Genomic DNA, 16823 nt, shown 5'->3' with positions numbered 1-16823 from the left:
TGTTTTTCATTCGTTTTATGTGTTTTGAGCTTTTGATTTTGCCATTTGATAAGGGACTTTCTGCTTTGCTAGTTTCCTTGGAGTTCGGAATTTTCTTATTTCAATGTTTGCATGTAGCTACCGTGACCTGCAAAAATGTTCAGTACTAGAAAATTGCTTGACTCGGATAATTTCTATAGATAAAGGTGAATTAGAGATTTTTGTTTCAGTCAACTAAAACAGTTCAACCTTCTTCTGGTAGTTGGCGCTAATGCACATTCATTATTACTGAACTAGTATATATATTTGTTTAGGGGCCAGCTGAAGGACGCCTCCGGGTGCGGGAATTTAATTTCTCGCTGCATTGAAGACCTGTTGGTGACCTTCTGCTGTTGTCTGTTCTATGGTCGGGTTGTTGTCTCTTTGACACATTCCCCATTTCCATTCTCAATTTTACATGTTGCTTCAAACAGTGACAATGTTAAAGCTATGCTTTACTCAACTAAAACAGTTCAACTTTCTTTTGGTATTTGGCTATACTGCACCTGTTGTGTCGAACAGTGACAATGTAAATGCTATGCTTTATTCTACTAAAACCAATCTGAACTAACCAATGGTTGGTATTAATTTCAAAAACAAAATTGTATAAATGTGAAAGTCTCAACAACTGCTTCTTTAAACTGTCGTAATAACTGTGGTTATTTTCAGCCAAAACCTGCCAAAAGAGTACTTGCTAGAATTTACCAATACTGATGTCGGCCATATGTTGATAGCACTACCCCTTTTCTTGATATCAGTCAGTACAATTGTGACAACCCTGAGATTTGTTGTTGTTCCCTACTTATTGATGTTTCAATATAAAAAAAAATAACATATCAATTAAAAAGCATAAAAAGAAGAAGTTTTAATTTCATAAAGAAAGTTCACATTCAAAACCAATGCTCCTTAAATCATAGTAAAAGTTCAGCACGAAAGTAGAGTCAACTTTAGCTATCCAAATATGCAAATAAAAATGGTATTCTAAACTTCATAATAGTTATGTTTTTTTATGTGTGTACGCATGTGTAGTTATTGTCTAAACATGCTTCATTTTACTTTGCCTGACATCTTACAATTCTCGTGTTATCAGATTTGAGTAGGAAACAATGTTGGTCATCGTACTTCACGGTCATATATCTCAGTATGACATGATCGCCAACACTATGAAGAAACTGAGCTTTCTTATATGACCACATCAACATCTTCATTTCTCCTGTTTCATCTTTAACGAATACTTCTCGAAGAAATTTTTTTTTTGGTCTAAACAACTCCCCAATTTTACTAATTCTCACTTTCAATGTTGAAACCAACAAGTTCTTATATATTTCATTAATTTCTGATATCTTCTTTCCTTTCACTTTTGGTATCTCATTATACCCTTTTTCTATCGTCTTGATGGTAGTATTTTCCCGAAGAGTTATCTCATATTTGGTGTTGCTGTGCTCTTTCTTACTGTCTTGAATTTGGTAATACCGAAATTTGTATGTGCAACCTATTTGTAACTCTCTTTTAAATTTTCGGGCTGCATCCCCGAAAGAAACCCCTCTCATAATAGTGTTCCCATCGTGGAATACAATGCATATTCTGACATCGTCATGGTCTTTCCCGTGTCTAAGTATAGGTGAAATCGCTTTGGTGCCGAGCGTTATTGGATAGTGACACTTCTCCCTTGGCCCAGAAATAGAGAGTATAGGAGAGTCCTTTCTTTTCAATGTGATTCCAGCTACCTGCAAATGTTCAATAAAACATAATTTGTAAATCAAAATACCTGTAGTTTTTATGTTTGTTAATCTAAATTTCAATCAAATGATGCAGTTACCATTAACTCATCTGCTCACACAAACACACCCACAAACACAAAATTGAGTCTTTTTTCGTAATGATACTAAAATACACATGTTATTTTCCGTGATCATATATAACACTTATATCTGAAACTTTACCTTTAGCAGGCACGATAAAGTAACATCACTCGGAAAACAAACTATATAAATGTCGAAAAGCACAAAACCAGCGGGTCATGAATCATTCTTAATGGGTTGGCATTTAGCATCGACATCAGATGGATAATACAGGCTCATTGGATACTTATGTTCTAAATAATACAAATATCATGTTTATAGAGTATGCAGAGTGTATACTGCGTTGTTACGTTTTATGTGTGTAACAATGCATGATAAATTGTTTGAATGAGAATAAATTTGAATATGATCTAAAGATCTGTACTGTCTCAATTAACCATAAGACAGATCAGAAATAGGTTTTTGATAAGGGCCCATTATTGCCCAAAATGAAAAGCTGATAGTACAATACATGCCGTTACATACAAGGCTGATGTTTAATATTGTTAGTATAACAATAATTAATCTGACTCATATCTTTAGTTTGTTGAACCCTGTGCTTGATGTATTATATGCCTAAATGTGGTTGATATTTTGTCAACTTTTAGGAAAATCTCTATTGTGTGGCCTATTTAACGTATGAATATCAACGATTAATAATAAAAATAGACAAAGATAGTTCTGTTTCACTTTCTAACATCTTTTCATATTTTTTTCATCTTGAAAGAAACAAATTAAGAGCAGTTCTCTATAATAACCTCCTACAATTTATATAGAGGGGTTAGCACGGATTATTACTTTTTTTTCTTGAAACTATAAATAAGGTGATAAAACTAGGGAAAATGCCCTGAAAAATTGGTAGTTAATGGACTTTCCGTACATTTTGGGGATGTTAGCAGCAAAAACTACTATGCTACTAATACTACTTTGCAGTTATTCTGAGGCAAAACCAAATTTCACTGAATGGTATTTCTTTATATGTTTCAGAAATATGATACTTAACAAACAAAACAGTCAAGGGTAATTTTCATTCTATTTGTGAAGGCAAATTATATGTATATTTTGTATGCACAAAATGTTTCTTATCAACATGTTTTGGATTCAGTATGCTAGGATGGCTGCTTTTGGAACCAAAATGTGCCATTTTCCTTTTTAATGTAGAAATGTGTCCATGTTGTTAATACTGATGATTAACCAAAAACATTATTATATATGAAATGAATATGATGTGAAAATATTAAAAATTTAATGACATTTAATTTGAACCATGGTCAAATGTCATAAATGACATTGGGGATGTATAAGTACCCTGCTACGTCCATTCTGTGTTTTTGTTACTTGTTTTTGCTTTGTATCTATCTGATGAGTTAAGGTGTCAGACCACCAATTAAAAATCCCTATCTGTTCAACCAAATTTTGCAATTTTCACAGCTTTCTAAATATTTTACCTTAAGTTTAACTTCATAGAAAACAGGTATATCCTGAATCGTACAGGTATCACCTTTCTACATGCCAATTTTCAACATACCTTTAAAATCTTATAAGAAAGAAGAGACCTTCCGAACTGAGGTACCCCTAAAAATAACGCCTGGTTTTCTGGAAATTTTAAATTAGTATACTATGGAGCGCATTAATCATCAATGTTTAATGCAAACTCATAGACAAGTAAATTTTTGCTCAAAATGGTCTAAATATATTCCTCTTTCACCAAAAGTTTCATTTTTGCAAATTTGTTGGTTAGTTTAAGTAAACAATGACATCAAATGCACTATTTTTTGTCCGAGTAGGCCTACTTTTACATACGTTCTAAATTGGAGGGAGTAATTGATGGTCTGACACCTAAAGAGCAAAAGAAGTTGATCAGAAATCTTTTGTTGTGCTTTATTCTTAATCCTTGGTCAATTTGTATTAAAAAAACAATCCTATCTGAGCATAATGCGACTTAAATTACAATATTCACAGCTCAATTTAAAATGACCGTAATGTATAACTTTAATAGAACATACATGAAAATTTCATTTTGGACTACAGGAACATAAACTTTCAATGTCAAGATCAGGTTTGGTTGATTTTTTCTCGTTTGTCCTACTGCTTTAAAGACTTTCCACTATTTGTACAATGAGTTTAGTAAAAAATCCAAGGTTTTGAAGAGTCAAGAAATAATGACCCCCCTTTTTCACCAGGTTTCAGTAATGGGACTATTAATTGATCAAAAGCGCAGTTATGGTCATTAAACTGTTTTTACTTACTATCAGTCAATATAATTTAAGGTAGAAAACTTTCATTTGAGACAATAAATGGGATTGCGGAGAGTTTATGCACTGTTTACATTAGGCTATATTATCTGTCAAATTCTAATTTGGAGGGAGTAATTGGTGGTCTGACACCTTAAGCATTTTTCAACTGTTTTTTATAGTTTGTTCATATTTTGTATTGTTACACAACTGTCCCAAATTAAGGGGAATGTTGGGCGCCTGCTAACATGTAACCCCTCCACATTCTGTATGTGCCTGTCTGGCGTATTAAATTATAAGCCTGGTACCTTTTGAAGCTATTATTTGTGTGTGTCTCTGTCCTGTATGTTCTCCCAATTATTTGTATTGTAGTTCTCTCATGTAATCTTGTAATTTTAATTTTATATTTAACGTTGCCATCAAAGCGGGAGGTTTGGCTAGCCACACAACCAGGTTCAACCCACCATTTTTTTCTTAAAATGTCCTGTACCAAGTCAGGAAAATGGCCATTGTTATATCAAAGTTCGTTTCTATGTGTGTTGCATTTTAGTTTTGTGTTTCTGTTGTGTCGTTGTTTCTCCTCTTATATTTGATGTGTTTCCCTCAGTTTTAGTTTGTAACCCGGATTTGTTTTTTTCTCAATCGATTTATGAATTTCGAATAGCGGTATACTACTGTTGCCTTTATCTAAGTCAGGAGCCTGTAATTAAGTGGTTGTCGTTTGTTGATGTATATCATATTTGTTTTTCTTTCATTATGTTGAACATGAATCAGGCCGTTTGTTTTCTCGTTTGAATAGTTTTACATTTATCATTTCGGGGCCTTTTATAACTGACTATTCGGTATGGGCTTTGCTCATTGTTGAATGCCGTACGGTGACCTATAATTGTTAATTTGTGTGTCATTTTGAGTCTTGTGTTCATCATTTTGTTAAGAATAAAAACACAAATTGAAATCCCTAATTCTTCTGTGTTGTTAAATTCTGCATTGTCAAGCATTTATTACTATTTTGTTTAAAGATAGAATAAAGTGACAATCATTGCATGAAATACTTTTATTTGGATATTAGAGCACACTGGTTCCAGGAAGTTTGGTAGTACAAAAATACGGTCTTCTTATCTGAGCAACAGTTCAAATATGCCTTCCTATTATAATTTCCAGTATTTGTGTTACCCTTCTATACATTGATAATCTCAATATAAATGGGTGCAGAAGCAATAGTGTTTAATCAGTTCATGCAAAATGCCTATAATTTGCCTTCTTGAAATCAATAAAAATCCTTTATACCAATCAGTGTCGACACCTTTTCTTTCCCCTGCATTTTATAAGAACTAATTTCTTATTTTATATTACCAAATAAATGTTTTACTTTAATAAACAAATTGTACAATATTCATACAAATTGAAATCCAAAGACACCCGTTAACATTGTAACGGGTTACCATATTTCTGATATGTTTTCAACAAATACCAGAAATACAATTCAAAGAAATATGAGACTATGTGTGCTACGATATGGTTTGTGGTTAAAAATAGAGATTTCCTAATAATGGAAAGAGTCTTTTTAGCATCTATTCCTTCATGTAATGTGTTTGGTAAACTTCTAATTTCTTGTCAAAAGTTTGAAACAGAATATATTTAGTACATATAGCAAGCATAGACATGAATCGTGTCTGTATTGGTAGTTTGATCTCAGACACTTTTAGACAATATAGTATAAAACCATACATTACAATACTCACGTGGTATTGTGTTAACACATTAAAACACTTGCCTTGTAAATTTTAGTTTTGATTGCTTGATTGGTATAACAAAACAATTAGCTACATTTATACTTACAGCTGATTTGCTAGCTTCTTTGTCGTATGATGAGTCATATAATGATTCAAACTGTCTACTTTCGTCTGAAAAGCATATTTGTTTTCTCAATTATGCATGAAACTATTAAACTTGAAGTAAATTTCATTGTTATCTGCATTTAAACTTATTATGTTATGACTTTTACCTGGGACTATTATACTAACAGGATTAGAATCTCGTAGGTTTGTCCTTATGATGTGACCTTATTACTTGTTCAACGAGATTTAGCGAAACTTTGGAAGATTTGAACAGAAAGATGTCAACGGCTATGTAAATTTACCGAATATTCCAAACGATCGTAAATAACGTTTTATTTTTAAGTTTAAAACAAAACAAAATAAAATGTGTCATTTCGAATTAAAGAGACATTTCCAGGTTGTGAAGTAATTTAAAGCGTTGTGAAATGGTCAGTGATTTATGGCCACCAAAGCCGCCGTTCTTATCTATTACCCCATTGCATGTAGGCACACTTCTGTAACGAAACATATTCATGTTTTTATGAAATTTTATGAAATGGACAGGGATAACTTTTATCTAGTATAACTTGTTTCCTCAATAAAAACAATTTTACAGAAGAATATATTTCTTGAAAAAAAACCCACACAAAGTGTTGGACATTAAGTCACAGGACAAAAGGTGATATTATATATTTTGAAATTGTTTCCTTGATTGTACATCTCTGTTAATAGTAAGAAAATAAAACCAAAAAAAGAAAAAAATAATATTTGCAATTGCCGTTTTTTGTTCTAATATAAACTTTTAATTTCTGTCTTGTTGTTTATTTTATAATTTTGGAATCAATTAAATAGTTCTACATTATTAACATGATCAAAACAAAGAAGGAATACTATTCGCTGAACATACATAATCAAAGAGTCAATATTGTATTAGACAAAAATAAAAGACAACTCATTCATTGCTAAAAAATATATTAAAACACAAATACCTTTGACCAGTAATCAAATGCATGATTATTAAAATAAAAAAACAATTAGCAAAAACAATTTGTGATCAACAAAACAAATATTGAATGAAATTATACTTTTTTTAAGATTTAACGAATAAAACACTGTTTTTTTTTTTAAATTTGTTTGTAAAAATAACACATTTGAGTATTTTTTAAGTGAAAGTTCGTTTTATTGTTAGTGATAATAAAATAGAAAAAAAGAAAGAAAATTATAATCGCAATTGCCTTATTCTGTACAGTTTTAAAAAACTTAAGTTTCTGTATAATTGTTTATTTTATCATTTCGGAAATAGCTAAATGTTTTTACAGTATTGTTATTATATACAAGAAAATTTCCAGTCATTATATTTTTAAAACTGTTTCGAATTGGCTAGGACATAATATATTTTGAGTATACTATTCCCAAGAATTGGTAATGTAAAGATGTATATTATCGTCATTAGTCAGTCAGGGTCAAAGCCCGTCAACATATTATGTCCAAGTTTTTACAGTCAAAGTTCTCTAGTGAAAATTAAAAAAAATATATCTCCTTTTAAACAATTCAATGCAATACTAAACAAAGATAAGTTTTTTTTTCAGTGTCAAATCTCGTCAACAAATTATGTCCCAGTTTTTACAGTCAAAGTTCTCTAGTGAAAATTAAAAAAAATATATATCCTTTTAAAAAATACAATGCAATACTAAACAAAGATAAGTTTGTTTTTGTCATAAATGAAATTGCCATGTGTACTAAACTAAAATGATTTTCGAAGATCTTACATATCTAAATAGTCGTGTTCATTGAAAGAAAAAGAAAAAGAAAAAAAAAAACTATTCTATGAAGAAAGTGTCTATGTCGTATCAAATGATCAATTTGACATGTGTTGACAATTTCATCTATCAAAGTATTTGTCTTTGCTATATTTATCTAACCGCTGGGTTCTACATGATAGGATTCAAACATAGTATAGGTTGAGACTATTTTTTGCGATGATGAGCCATGATGACATAGCATTTGAGCTTGAATAACGTGTGTTAATACTTTTTCAGTAAATTCTGATCGAATGAAATAGGAATTCGATCACTTTTTCTCCTTTTATCGGTCAATTGATCTGATCTTTGATTAACATTAACCTCCATATGCAAACTTAATAGCAATAGTTCATGACAGGTGGAACTGTTATTCCATATTAGTCACGGGCACACATGATTGTTATAATATTGTATACTTTAATGTAATTAAACGATGATTTTTATACCAAATAACGGTTAATTTTAAGCAAATAATCTAACCTCTTTCAAAAATCAAAAAATATAAGAAAGGCGTTTTCTAGATATAATCTTTCTAAAAAAGGACCAAAATATCGTTAACCATCGAAAATTAATTAGAATGAGAGTGGAACGGTCTGTAACAGTAATTTGAATAAATGCCCATCGCTGGTGATGGAAGTTGGAACCAAAAAACATTATTTAGATTTTACATAATAAATGACTGAATATAAAATACATAGCCTACCTCGATGCAGGACTGGATCTATCCCCCATTTGTTTTGGCGACATATTCCCAAATGCGTATATATATTTGCCTTGTACTTCAATGGATTGTCAATCCTAGCATTCCTGATGCCATCTCTTAAAGCAAAAACATCTGCTTCATTTTGGAAGTTGTTATTGTAAATACAAATTACGTGGTTTTCATTCTCTTTACCAGCAGCACTAACTTTTGCAGAAAAAGTAGGAATTATTCCCCTTATTACACCATCTGCAACAGTTCTCCAGAGTCGATCGATTTCGTTTCCCGTTTCTCCATGGAACATCCATTTCCCATTGGTCAATGAATGCTTTTCAGCAAGCTTTTTCAAAGTTTTACTATTGACTATCTTGGTACCCTCGAAGGCAGACTGTACTGCACGGATGTTAGACATGCTTTTAGTTTCGTATAAACCGTTGTCATGTCGCCGTTCAATGGAAATCCAGTAAACCCCTTTTGATCTGCAGAGAAGTAAATGCCATACATACATATGAATATTCGGATGTATATCTACAAAGATTATTTGAGTTTTCTGAATTAGATAAGAAATCTTTTGAGTTAAGATATCGGATAGTATGTGACATGCAATCAGGCAATATTTCTATGGAGATGCGTAAAGGAGTGTACACAGTGTACATGGTTGTACTCATTCATTCTCTTTTTTTATATTTCGTGCTTTGTTCATTATGATTAGAATTCCTTTTGGAATATAAATTTCAGGCACTTACCTATAATGTGGCATGTACGTAAATGAATAGTGTAAAAATGTATTAATGCACTAAACGAGTGGATTATATTTATTTAAAGATTTACGCTTTATTATTTTTGGAAACAGTTTCCGTTTTAGCTCATATAGTGGGGACTACAGTGAATGGAACGAACGGGAAAACGAAAGCATCAAGTGGTAAGCAGAACTTAGCCCATTAAACTTTAGTTTACGATTTACTTATTTCACTTAAAGCACCAAATATCAAAGCTCATATTTTATGTATTATGCAAAGTGTGATCATGCGGTTTTACGATAGTTCAAGAGCAAACTGTATTGAGTTCCATGTCTTCGTTTTTACAACGAACGGCCATGATACGTTAAGGAACCTGTAATAAAACGATTTCTACACTAACAATTTCTAAAGTTGTATACGTAAACTGTATACGTGGATATTTTCGCGGGTAGTTTATTTTTTTGCGCTTTCAATGCATTCAAATCGACTTTGTTGATTTGTTTAAACTTTTCCCTCAGGATGGGAAATTTTATGTATTTGAAATAAAAGAAAATTACCTCTTAGCGAAAGTTTCAGCAAATAAGCACACAATTGTACATTTTCGAAAAACATTTTGTCTGGAATTTGTTCCAAAATTGCTTTTCATGCTAATTCTATTATTATCATATCATGAAGTATAGTTTATAATTTTCGATCGAAGCAAACAACATACTGCATACTTTTGATGTTGAGACGGAAGATTTTCCTCCACCCATTTGTTAAAAACAGGATGCTCTTCTAAGCAATCTTCACTTGACTGTCCTGCTAGTTCATAAATTGGTTGAGTAACTAGTAAAATAAAAATTAATAATTTAATATATTAGTGAATTATTTCTATCATATGTGTAAGCAATGCACGGGGAACCTTGAGTAAAGAGCTATGTAAATAAAAATCCCATGGTGTGATGGCAAAATTTCAAGTCAAGAAGTTAACAATGAATATATTTCAAGAAACTTCAGAATAGCCTTACAAAGTAGTAGTGAGTTCTTCCCTTGCAGCCTCACCATTTGTCGTATCATCTTTCGTTTTTTTTAGAGGGGGTATTTGGAGTTATGTTATTTCAGTTTAAAATTCCAAACAATTTCACCTTTTCTGCCTGAGTTGCAGCCTTATCTTCAGCATAATTACAAAATTGTATGAGTGAAACATGCTTTTAACATCAAAAACTTTGTATATTCCTGATAATAATTATATCTCAGTATGTCATATAATTCTTTTTTCCTTTGCGACAACTTATGTCTGTTCTTAGTTATTCAATTAGCGTTGCATTTTCCATGTTTTCCCTTATCAACTCTTCATCGCTGTCAGATTGGCTTTAATACATTCTGCATCAATCGACGGAATTAGTTATTTACTCACTGGCGGCGAAAGATGTTTATTTCACAGATGTGCTTGGTGTTCGCTCACAGGAAATATGTTCGACCGCTTTTAAAAACTGACTTTAGATGAATTTGTCTATCTTTTAATGTACATTTTGCGTATGTTGGTCATTTAGCGTTTGCGTGTTTAGATCTTATATATCAATGGCTTTCAAGTGTTCGGGTTTGAACTTTTCCGATTTAAATTTCAGTCAAAACCTGCATCTCATATACTCCAGTGAAATTGAGATTAAGGATACTACCGAAATAGAAGGTTTGCTTCACACCTTGATCTTAACCTTAATTTTTACACAGATGACTAATTTCGAACATCAACTTTCCAATTGTCAACTTGCTATTTCTGAATTCTCAATTAATACGTTACACTCTCGCATTTTCACAGAACTCTGACATCATTAGTAGGAGCGTGCTCCTGACATATCAACTGCTTTAACAGAGTAAATAAGAAATATGACTTAATTTGACACTTTAAACGTTGTACGGTCACCATCGCGAATCGGTGTCCGATACGATCTATCAGTGTCGGAACTCAATATCAAATTGTTTTTAAGGGGCTTGGATATTTAGATATCAAAATGGCCATCTGATCTGTAAATTCCTGGTATCTACGATGAGTTTATTTAAACGATTGTGTCGTTTTTCCGATTGTGAAAATCCGACTGAGAGTCGATTTTCATGGCATGTGATGCATGCATAGTAAAAGACACCTGGTCATGCTGCTTCCAAAGTTCATGTGATTCCTTCATTTTTTAAAACCTTGGTTTATCAAAATAAGAAGATCTGATATGATGCCAATGAAACAATTATCATCAGAGACAAAAGGACGTTGATTTAATTAACTACAGGTCATTGTACGCCATTCAATAATTAGACACATTCATACTGTATAGTGAGCTATAAAAGGCATCGACTTGAAAGAATTGAAAACATTGCAAACGAGAAAAACAACGTCCTAATTTATATTCAAAACAATAAATGAAAATCGCATATGAAATACAGCAATCAACGACAACTACTATATCACAGGTTCCTGCTTAATTGTTTAGTCTTAATTGATTTTTTTAACATCGGTAAACTACACTTGTTTTTTATTTATACTTGTGCCTGTGTATAACTTACATTCGATGTACTTTACAAACCATTGCAGTAAGGCGAACCACTACAACGTTTCAAGTTATAGAAGAATCATATCAAAATGCGTGGATACTTACCTCTTTTTGTCAATCCTTTTGCAGTTTTAGTCGTACCACCTTTTTCGTCCACTTTAGATCTTTTGAGAGATGGACATTGCTCATTTTGTATCTATAGAAGACTTTTATACATGTATGAGTGTCACTAAATTAAACGATTGAATTTCTACTACTTTCGTTGGTGTTGGAATATGAACAGCTTGGAGCAACTCTGATTTATTTAAGTGGAGAAATATAATGATACACTAATTGTCATTTAAATGTTTGTATTTATATAACATGTATAATATACGTTTTCTTTTTTTTTCTTTTTTTGTGTGTGTTTGCTTCGTTTGCTTTGATAAACACTTTTTAACTGATCTTACATGTATGTAAGGAAAACTTTTGTTCCCGCAATTTAACCAAACCAAAATACTAATCTCCCCCACTAAGAGTAGACTACAGATTAACTGCGACACATTATACTTTATCATCCGATAATTGGATGTATCAAAAATCCTTCTAGTTTTTGGATTAACTGGAAAGATGGTAGTTTTCCTAATCTAGAAACTGTTTTTAAATTTTGGCAAACTATTTTAGTTGTAGTTGTAGTGACTGGTGGCAACATGGAAGGGTAATTACAAACACTTAAGATTTGTATAATAATATGTCATAATGTTTCAATAACCTAAACAATATTTAAACAAAAATATTATGTCTTATGTTTTAATAAACCTAATGCACCCATACACATACAAATTTGTTAAACATCATTAGATCATATTTTGTATAGTTGTAGTGACAGGTGACAAGATTGAAGGGATAATTTAAAACGCGAACGATCTTGAAATGTCATTAGACTGCAAACGTCCGTAATAATATTTAAAACATACTGTTTATTTTAGATGTATAAAAAAAACCTTCAATCCATGATCATCATAACTCTAGAAACATCACAGAATCATCGTTTTGAATATTTAGATAAACGTTATACGATAACAAACAATTTTACAATATACAAAAGCTTCGAATATACTGTCTCATATGCGTAGTGTTCAGAAGTACCATGTTTTAGCTTTCTAAACGTTCAAAATAGAGGAAATCAATTAGGAATACGACATACACATAAGATCTACAGCAGCAAGTGTCATGCGTATTTAAAGGACAAATTAGAAAAGTCAAAGAACACCATAGATATAACCCTTGATCAAACCAGTTTTTCGCTGTACCAACATATTACAAGAGTGGATTGTATACACTTCTGTTTTCTTCAATGTACTTAAAGATTGGAATACGCGTTCAAATAGTCAAAAACTCAAAACATGATCACAACAACGCATTCAAAGCAGAGGAAAAGTAAGTAAATGTGTATCTTGCTGTGTCATGAATATCAATTAAATGTATGCTTCCTCTATTCGTATTCATTTAAGCAAACTGATATGTCCTTAAACAAGCCCTATTGGGAATAAACGGAAATGCTCTCATCGGTTATCAATGAAAATATATCAACTAACACGACAGTGTTGTTAAGTCTTTAAGAATTTTTGTATTCCATAATTTTATGGACGCGTATTTTTAAACTGCAACTGTATATTGATTCCTATATGAGTTTTACCTTTAGTTTTATGTGAATCTTATTAAATATATGCTCAGCAAAAACTGATTTAATAGGAATGGCTTTGAAATTTGTCCTACAACTTGTTGCTCTCCGTAAGATATAAAAAGTTATGTATGTAATATGCAAGTCCAAAATGAGCCTTTCACTATCATGTACACACTATATTTACCTTTAATTTCCTTTTTGTTTCACGTGGTGTGTTATTTTTGTCCTTATTGGATTGAGCTGTTTTCTCCATTCTTCGTTGGTATTGTGTATCACTGATGGATTACTTCCTACTGTAAAGAAATGTCGTATTTTCTGATGAAAAGGCTTTCGGTTATGCGATTTTCTACAAGTCATAGAAAGTGATGTTTTTCTATTGTGAAATTTTGACTGACGGCGAACTCGTATGGCGGTATTGCATGTAAAGACAGGAGACGCTTATCCTATCGTCAACGTATCTTACCCCGCTATGTTTGATTTTGTGTCAGGTGTCATAGTATTATTCAATTGTTGATTATCGTTTATTATGTGACCTTGCAAATTCAAAAATTTAAATGTCTTTTTTCAAAGTGGTTGGTTTATCTATACCTTTGAACAGCAACACATAAGATAACAGTTGTCGTTTTAACCTTTCGCTATTACCTTGATGTTAAAATAAAGATATCATGAAAAATGTCACCGTTATAAAAATGACTAAGGAATCTTCTATAGTATGTACTCCCCTCCCCCTTATAGTACCAGTATATGTTTAAATCTGCTACAAAATATGTTTGCCATTAAAAACTAATCTTATATTAAACAGACTCTATGTTATCATATTGAAAAGCTTGACACAAAGGCAACAATGGTGACTGGTTAACAATTCCTACCTGTGATTTTTGTTATTCTCTGTATATTACAACGAATCCAAACTAACATGAAATGAAAAAAAACGCTTTGTCAAATGCGTTCGTCGAAATTATCAATTACTACAGCAACCTAATACATTTTAGTAAAGCTGCTTAAAAATCATTTTCCTTACCTCAAAGACGGTCACTGATACACCATTACAGAATATTTAAAATTTAAAAGGAAGTCCAAAAATAAATTTTCAAGTTTCACTTTCACTTAAGTTTAATATACAGGAGATAATCTATCAAACCAATGACTACGAAAAAATGACCACATTAATATTGTTCGTGTAAATATACAAATTGAGTTGAAAGTTCAAAGAATCAAAGAACTAACTTGTCAAATTTATGTCGAAAAGTTTGTTAACAACGAAGAATAAAAACCAATATTAAGTCAATTTGAAGAGTCATCAATACATATCAATCCATATCGTGTGCCTCTGTTAATAGGTTTGTTATTTATATTTTCTGTACATCGAGGTTATTGGACATAACTCATAAATTCTCGATTACGTTCATGTCAATCATTTTTTATATATGTTCTAAGCTTCTAAAAAAATGCTCTCTTTGTAAAATATTCTAGATGTTTACCTATTTGTGTATCAATTTTACACCTGGATGGCTGTAGGCACGATTAAAACTCATCCGCTTCTACTGCATGTATTATGAATACATCATATATATTGTTTCTTATTTTAATCCAAATCATACATTTTTCGTTTGTTCATGAATTCTCGATTACGTTCATATCAACCATTTTTTATAAATGTTCTAATCTTCTAAATATTGCTCTTTTTGTTAAAAATTCTAGATGTTTACCTATTTGTGTATCAATTTTACACCTGGATGGCTGTAGGCACAATTAAAACTCATCCGCTTCTATTGCATGTATTATGAATACATGATATATATTGTTTCTTATTTTAATCGAGAATTCATAAGTTATGTATAATTATACATTAGAAATATATGACAGATACAGTAAAAATGATATGTCGGGATCCTCGAGCTCATTGTCGATATTTTAAACCAACACAAGACGCTTTTGCGACTGAGTATCTGCACGTTTGAAACAAGGTATCTGAGAAGCGACATACAGTACATTATGTGCTCAACAACACAAAGAACGAATAATTTTCCCCATGTATAGTAATTTCATTATATCTTGTTTTCGCTAATAAATCTCTTGTATATTTTAAACATAAACTTGAAATTAACCCACGGCTTTACAGAGAACTTTTTACTTTAGTGGCGAAAATTGAGGTTTTATTCAAACAAGTAAGAAAATCAATAAAAAAGACCGATTAAGAAACAGAATATTCAAGCCATTTTCCTTTTTTTCAACTAAACTAACAAATAAACAAAACAAAAAAACACGCGTCTTCAGTTTTCAAAAACATGACATTCATGGACATTAATTTGTGTTTTTGGCTTGAGATTAAAACTGAAAATGGCAAGAATCGTCATATTTGAATACTTTGATATTGATGACCCTAGAAGTATTGTGTGAACATTTTGATTTATTTGGAGTTACAGAATTGTACTGTATGTTTTCTAGGCTTACATTTGGTTGCCGTTTAGACGTTAATGTCAAGCTTCACAAAAAATTTCTACTTTTGGCATAAATGAGTTTTCAGGTGTAAAGCCACCTTTGTTTTTCCCCTATTAGTCTTTGTTAAATTTGCACTTTTCAAAAAATTGTGCAGAATTTATCTTTGTTTCAAATAAAGAAATACTTGGCACGAGTAAAGTTTTATCCTGTACAGTACTACAGACAAATTTTTACATAACATTTCATTTGTATATACGATAATACTTATCACTGGAACATGTGGAAGTTAACCAATCAAATTTCCACCCTTTCTTTCCTGCTTACAAGCTGTAGTAACCATGTAACCTCAAGTTTCCAAAATATTTTATAGAAACACCAAATAAAAATAGAACGGTGCTTTGAAACTCCCAAGATATATGTTTATGACTCAGAAATGTTTAACTGCAATGAAATGTAGGATTAATTTCCTACAAGTGTCAAATTCTAGGGAATATTTTTTTTCGAACCTTTTTCGTATGCAACAGGATGTGACGTACTACGATTTGGTGGTATTACACCTAAAATATTAATGTTTTATAAGAAAAGCTATTTAAACATATTTCTCTGTCTTACGTGTCTTTTCAAAAACTTGATTCTTTTTTAATTTGAAACAATGGACTTAATATTCGAGCCAAATTTAGTCCTTACCGAACTAACTCCAGCAGTTGAGAACTTCGACAATCGATATTTCTTCAGTATTGCTAGCCCAAAATATTTAAAAATTCAATACATAACATAATCATTTTAAAGCCGATTCAATCAAATATCACCAAAAGTAAAGCCAAACCCGGACAAGGTAGCAGAATTATGCACGAGGAATACATTTCTTAAATAAAAAAATGTTTAACACACGATCTATATAATCAATTAATAGCCGTCAAAACATACGTATCATACATTCTTTGAACTTTCCTTAATTGCACACTGTCGTTGTTTTAATCCGTATCTTTAATATTCTAAATCTTTAACATGTTTAATGTGCTAAATATATTAGAAGGC

The 16823-nt window shown here is 31.4% G+C and overlaps 1 protein-coding gene across 1 annotated transcript; it reads right to left on the bottom strand.

Annotated features, from left to right (window-relative positions):
* Positions 1-858: 858 nt before the first annotated feature.
* On the bottom strand, positions 859-14402 carry LOC127710823 (uncharacterized). The gene is made up of 7 exons (XM_052216782.1): positions 14365-14402; positions 13528-13636; positions 11783-11873; positions 9872-9980; positions 8416-8891; positions 5933-5997; positions 859-1745 (listed from the first exon to the last, which is right to left on the bottom strand). Exons 2-7 carry the CDS (start codon positions 13594-13596, stop codon positions 1071-1073), a joined length of 1485 nt encoding a protein of 494 aa, XP_052072742.1. The 5' UTR covers positions 13597-13636; positions 14365-14402; the 3' UTR covers positions 859-1070.
* Positions 14403-16823: the final 2421 nt, after the last annotated feature.

This window comes from Mytilus californianus, unplaced genomic scaffold (assembly GCF_021869535.1).
Source record: "Mytilus californianus isolate M0D057914Y unplaced genomic scaffold, xbMytCali1.0.p SCAF_8, whole genome shotgun sequence".
Classification (NCBI taxonomy): Eukaryota; Metazoa; Mollusca; class Bivalvia; order Mytilida; family Mytilidae; genus Mytilus; species Mytilus californianus.
This window is presented reverse-complemented; position numbering and strand designations above follow the sequence as displayed.